The sequence below is a fragment of the Silene latifolia genome, chromosome 1 (assembly GCF_048544455.1).
Source record: "Silene latifolia isolate original U9 population chromosome 1, ASM4854445v1, whole genome shotgun sequence".
In the NCBI taxonomy this organism is placed as follows: Eukaryota; Viridiplantae; Streptophyta; class Magnoliopsida; order Caryophyllales; family Caryophyllaceae; genus Silene; species Silene latifolia.
Window position 1 is genome coordinate 12,615,157 of NC_133526.1, and position 5,401 is coordinate 12,620,557.

Genomic DNA, 5,401 nt, shown 5'->3' on the forward strand with positions numbered 1-5,401 from the left:
TTGGGTTCCACTATACAAAATGGGTAAATATTTATACAATAGGTCTTGGTATAGACGGGTGGGGCGAACGGACGGGTAAAAATCTCTAATAAAATGGGTAGGGGGACAAGGTGGGGCACCCCCTTTATGGCAAACGGATATTTTATGAGGAAAAATGGTATCCGTTTATACATATAGACGGATAGTGTCCGTCAATTTGTGATATTTATACTTACCGACTAGCTTTAGCTGATATCTGCAATAATTGCGAATTGCGAAACCATAAACACACTCTTCCCTCTCTCTCTCTCTCTCTTTCTGGTGAAGTGTTCACACAATCACACCTCACATCTTTACTGTAATATTGAAAGAAAGCAAGGAAAAAACACACTGTTCGTCCTCTTTTGTACTCTTTACTCCAACAAGATTCAACCTTTTTTTCTTTCTATCATTGCTCACAATATTTTCCTGACAAATTCCCAATTACCCAATTCAATTCATGGAAATCTTGTGATTTCCTCTTGCTTTTCCTGTTTTTTATGTCTATTTCTTTGTTATTTTTACTGGGTTTCTTGACATCATTACAATAGTACAATGCCAGAGCAAATTATCTCCTGTCACCCCATTAATTCCTCTGATTTTGTAAGTTTTAATTACTAGTTTCGTTTAATTTAACTATTTTTGTTGTTTTGTTAGTTCTTTTTTATGTTTTGGGATGATTTATGATATGAATATTGATTAATTATTAGTTTTAGTTAATTTCCTAGATTAATGTTCGATTTTCGCCATAATTTTAATGGGTTTTTGAGATTATGAATAATAATGTCTCAGATTTATCTTTGTTTATGTGTTTTACTTGTGATTTTCGGTTTACTTTGTGTCGGTGAGAATGTTTGTTAAGGTTGTTGAAGGGTCTGTATATTGAAGCTGCTGACGTGGGAGAAACTTTCAGTAAGCTAAAATAATACTGAAGGTGTGGAAATGCTGGAAAATTAGATTTATTACTCAAAAAGATAGAATTTGGATTGAATGTTATAGTTATAGCTGATGTTTTTAACTTCACCGCTTCTCGACATTGTTGTATAGTACTCCTCTGTCCCGGTCATTTGTTGTCCTTTTCCTTTTTTGGGTGTCTCTGTCAATTGTTGTCCTTTCTATTTTGAGAATGAACTTGATGAGCAATTTGATCATTCACACTCAATTTGTTCCGCTTGTCATTTGGTAATTGGCCCCTTCCTTTTTCTTTGGTCTTTGTGCCAAAACCAAAGGACAGCAATTGACCGGACGGAGGGAGTATGTATACAAGTAATACAACCACATTCATAAATCTTGAGGTTGACGTACCGTTTTACGGGTTACTTCATGTATAGATGATTTCTTGTAGCATCTATCCGAAGCTTGAATTAAGTAAGCATTTTCCAAGAATATGGGTATTCAAGATTTTTCTGTCGTCGTAGGTACAGTCATTCCGATGGTAGTCTTCTTTTAGTATTAAGTTATGTTTTGGTATATTTATTGTGTTACTTGTGAGTTGTGATTTTGGGCTTGATTTATCTAATCTACAAGTTTCACTGTGTCAGTATACAAAGTTTGGTGAGGTGGTTGGTGGTATGCATGTTTAGGCGCTGACATAGTTGTATTTGAGCAAGTTAAGCACATAAATATGATTGAGTGTGCAAAGATGTTGGGAATTGTTGTTGACGATATAGGATTTAAATATGTTTTAGTTCTCTCGCTTTTTACCTACATCTCTACCTAATATGGGTAGATGCTGGTCGTACATATGCAGAAGTGTGACATGAGTAGGATTTGCAATGAAAATGGTTTAATTTGTAGTTGTGCTCTTTTGCAAGTTAAGATTCGGTAGTTGTAACTTCAACTCTTCAAGTGTACGGTCAAAAGTCAAAACCTGTTTTTCTTTCTATGACAAATATGATGCTGTCGGAGAAGAGATTGCATTTGGTTAATCCTTGGCTGATGAGGATTACTGTTGAGCCATCTAGCTACTTTGGTTATTATTGAATAAGATAGCTGTAAGCCTGTAATTTGCCCATCTGTTTGTTACTGGCCAAACAATTATTCTATTTCTACATTGAAATCTATACATTTTGTTGGTTGGGAATTTGGGATTCATATGAGGTTATAAATTTGATCATTGATCTTTGTTTGTTTGTGGCCACATTAGTGTTTTGTAACTAGATTGAAGTAAACTGTAAACACATAAGAAGAGAAACATAAATCAAATGCTTCATTGTATCTTGTCTTGTAGAATTGTCGCAAAGACTTGATCGCCTGTTTGGTTCAAGGTCATAATTTACCGTAGTTCTAAGTCAATTCATGTGTCCTTTTGGGATTTAGTCTCTAGGGCCCTAGGCTCCCCTAAGATAGTTACTTCTAAATTTGTTCCTTGATGCTCCTAATTCGGTGATTATATTGAGTAAATTTTCCGAGGGAGACCGAGTTTGGCTGCCAGCATGGGGATTTTTTGTCTTCTAATTTTTGTAAAAAAATTTCCTTATTGTTCATATTTTCGTCCCACATATACGGTAAACCATACTTATTACCCCACTGGTTTTAGTGGAAGTAAAGCATGAAAGAACGCTTGTCTGCCGACACAGGATCATAATTTAGGGTGTACTGTGGGAGTATCTGCATAAGTTACTACTCCCTGTCCCATCAATAGCTTATGTATTCCTTTTTGGTCCGTCCCAACAAATAGTTTATATTCCTTTTTAAGAATGTTGTGAGGTGGAGAATGAGTCTGAGGTATAAAGTGACCCAAAAGCAATAGTATACTATTGACGGGACAAATGTAGTAACAAATTTAGCTACCACTCCTTCCATAGTGACTTGATACCAAATGGGTCATTATAGCACAAACACAGACCACTTACCTTTCATGAATCATGATACCCTTAACGTAGTATCGTGATTTATCTATTCTTGTTCACAAATTCTCAAATGAAACGTCTCATGATAATGTTATCATGAGACTGACCGACCCATGTTTCGTAAATAAATAGGGTTTATTCTGTTTTTGGTGAATTAATGGGCTTACGTGTAGTGTTATCATGAGACAGTGTTTGAGGAGGCTAACTGATTCTTGTTTATGTAGCCATGCCTGAAGATGGGCGGACTGGCTCTTGATACTGATGATGCTGGAGCTGATATCTACCTCAAATTAGGCCTGAGAGCTCGCAGCAAAGGAGCTCTCAAAACGCCGAAGTTCATATCTCTTCTGTCCTCGCTTCTTGAGACATCTATCCAAAAGAATGAAATATTATTGGAGGGAGCTCAAATTGAAGATGCCCTCACTACATTTCATGGTTCAAGATCACCACCTGTCAGCATACGACAATACATTGAGCGGATTTTCAAGTATGCAGGGTGTAGTCCATCCTGCTTCATAGTGGCATACATTTATGTGGATAGATACCTCCAACAATCTGAAGCTTTCTTGACTTCACTTAATGTCCACAGACTTTTGGTCACAAGTGTAATGGTGGCAGCAAAGTTCATTGATGACGCGTAAGTAGTTCAACTTAACATGCTCTTTTACTTCTTTTTTCTTTTGCTTTGCTTTAGCTGGAAAATGTTTACACTGCATGATTTGGTCAATGCTCGAACTTCATTCTTAAAAGAAATAGATGGGAAAAATAGATCATTGACATGTATTATTCCACAAATCACTTCTGAGTTCTGACATTAGGCTGAACGCAAGTAGTCTTTCAGCAGAACAAATCTTTGGCATTCATAATGTTTTTTCTCAGTTGAAACTGTAGTCATGATACGTATAGCTTATGTGATGGTTTATGGATGGTAAATAGATTGTATTCTACCACATAGATGTAAGTCCCTGGAATCAGAATCACTGGAATTTTGCATTATGCGCCATTTTCAGAAACAGCACCTTTGTGTTAACATAGGAGTAAGGGTGTGTACGTCCGGCCTCCCCACAGTAAAATTTTCAAATACGTCTCGTTTTTAGTGTACCACTGTAAAAACGTTAATGTCACAACTCACAAGTGTTGATTGTAGACCATTGTGTATTTTCTGCTTATCTGACGTTATCTTCTAATATTTGATGTGTCGACCCTTCTAAAGCTACAATGAGTTATTTCCCTCGCCTGAATTTGCTGTTTGTATGGTCAATTATAAGCTCTCTATTCATTTACATTTGCTACCTATATTTTTGGTGGATTCCTGCTAATTGCTTTCTCCTGCAGATTTTACAACAATGCATACTACGCCAAAGTAGGAGGCGTAACTACTTCAGAACTGAACCGGTTAGAGATGAAGCTGCTATTCAGCTTAGATTTTAGACTCCAAGTAGATGTGGAGACCTTTAGGAATTATTGTTTGCAGTTGGAGAAAGAAGCCGGAGGATGTCAGATCGATGGGCCAGTCAAGGCCTGCTGGGTTAAGGAGTCTTGGTCCACTAAATCTGGCTCTCCACGCACTACTCCTGTTGCTCGATGACGGCTTGCACTCTCGCCGATTGTATCATTACAGTTCTGTCAACTATTATTAGGACAGTTTGAGGACCATGCAGACATAGTAGTAGTTCCTGAGGTCCATGAAGTTCAGTGTAATTTTCTCGTTTGCTGTCGTGTTGTAATTGGGTTGTCCTATTTTGGTGGTATTGATTGTAAATGGGAATGATACGAAAGAACACATTAATGTAACGATTCTTAAACTGTGTCGATTACTCAATTCGTGTGTAAAACTCTGGATATCCAATTTATTATTTCTTTCATTTCTATATATATATATATTCTGTTTACTACTAGTATTTTAAAACTTCGATCACAAATATATCGAAGAATATAAAATGTTAGGTTTCGACCAAATTAAAGGGAAAGGCTATTGTATACATAATTTAGGCAAAAGCTAATAGACTAATGCAATGTATATGATGGGAGTAAATGCAATGCAAGATTCAAAGTACAATGGAGACTGAAATGCTTGGGAAGCGTAGCGACTGTTTTGCGAGGGAATCGAGGTTCAGGAAGTGCATCTGTCTAATATAAAATTTGGGTGCTGATTTTCGCAATATACATTTTACTCATCGCAGTATAGTGTTGACAATTATGCCCCTTTCATTCCCCCCCCCCCCCCCTCTCTCTCTCTCTCTAATTACAAACCACCATCTAGTTTCAACCCTCCATTTCCCTTTAATTTCACAAACCCGCAATTCAGACTATTGTTATCGATGTTGAGTGAGAGGATTCACCAGTCGTCTATTTTGCCGGCGGAGGGGATCCGACGGTAAACCTTTCGTACTATATTACTAATATTACTAATTTACTATACGGGTTTTTCTAACCTATGCCCACTAGGCATAGGATAAGAAACCAAAAAAGGAAAGAATTAAATGCTATTTTTATAGGAAATTGGAATATCTCATCATTTTTACTTCTAT

The 5,401-nt window shown here is 36.8% G+C and overlaps 1 protein-coding gene across 1 annotated transcript; it reads left to right on the plus strand.

The window, feature by feature from the left end:
* The first annotated feature begins 232 nt into the window (after positions 1-232).
* Positions 233-4,739, plus strand: LOC141599062 (cyclin-P3-1). Its single transcript, XM_074418951.1, has 3 exons — positions 233-621; positions 3,095-3,507; positions 4,206-4,739. The coding sequence occupies exons 1-3, from the start codon at positions 574-576 to the stop codon at positions 4,456-4,458; spliced, it is 714 nt and encodes a 237-aa protein (XP_074275052.1). The 5' UTR covers positions 233-573; the 3' UTR covers positions 4,459-4,739.
* The last annotated feature ends 662 nt before the right edge of the window (positions 4,740-5,401 follow it).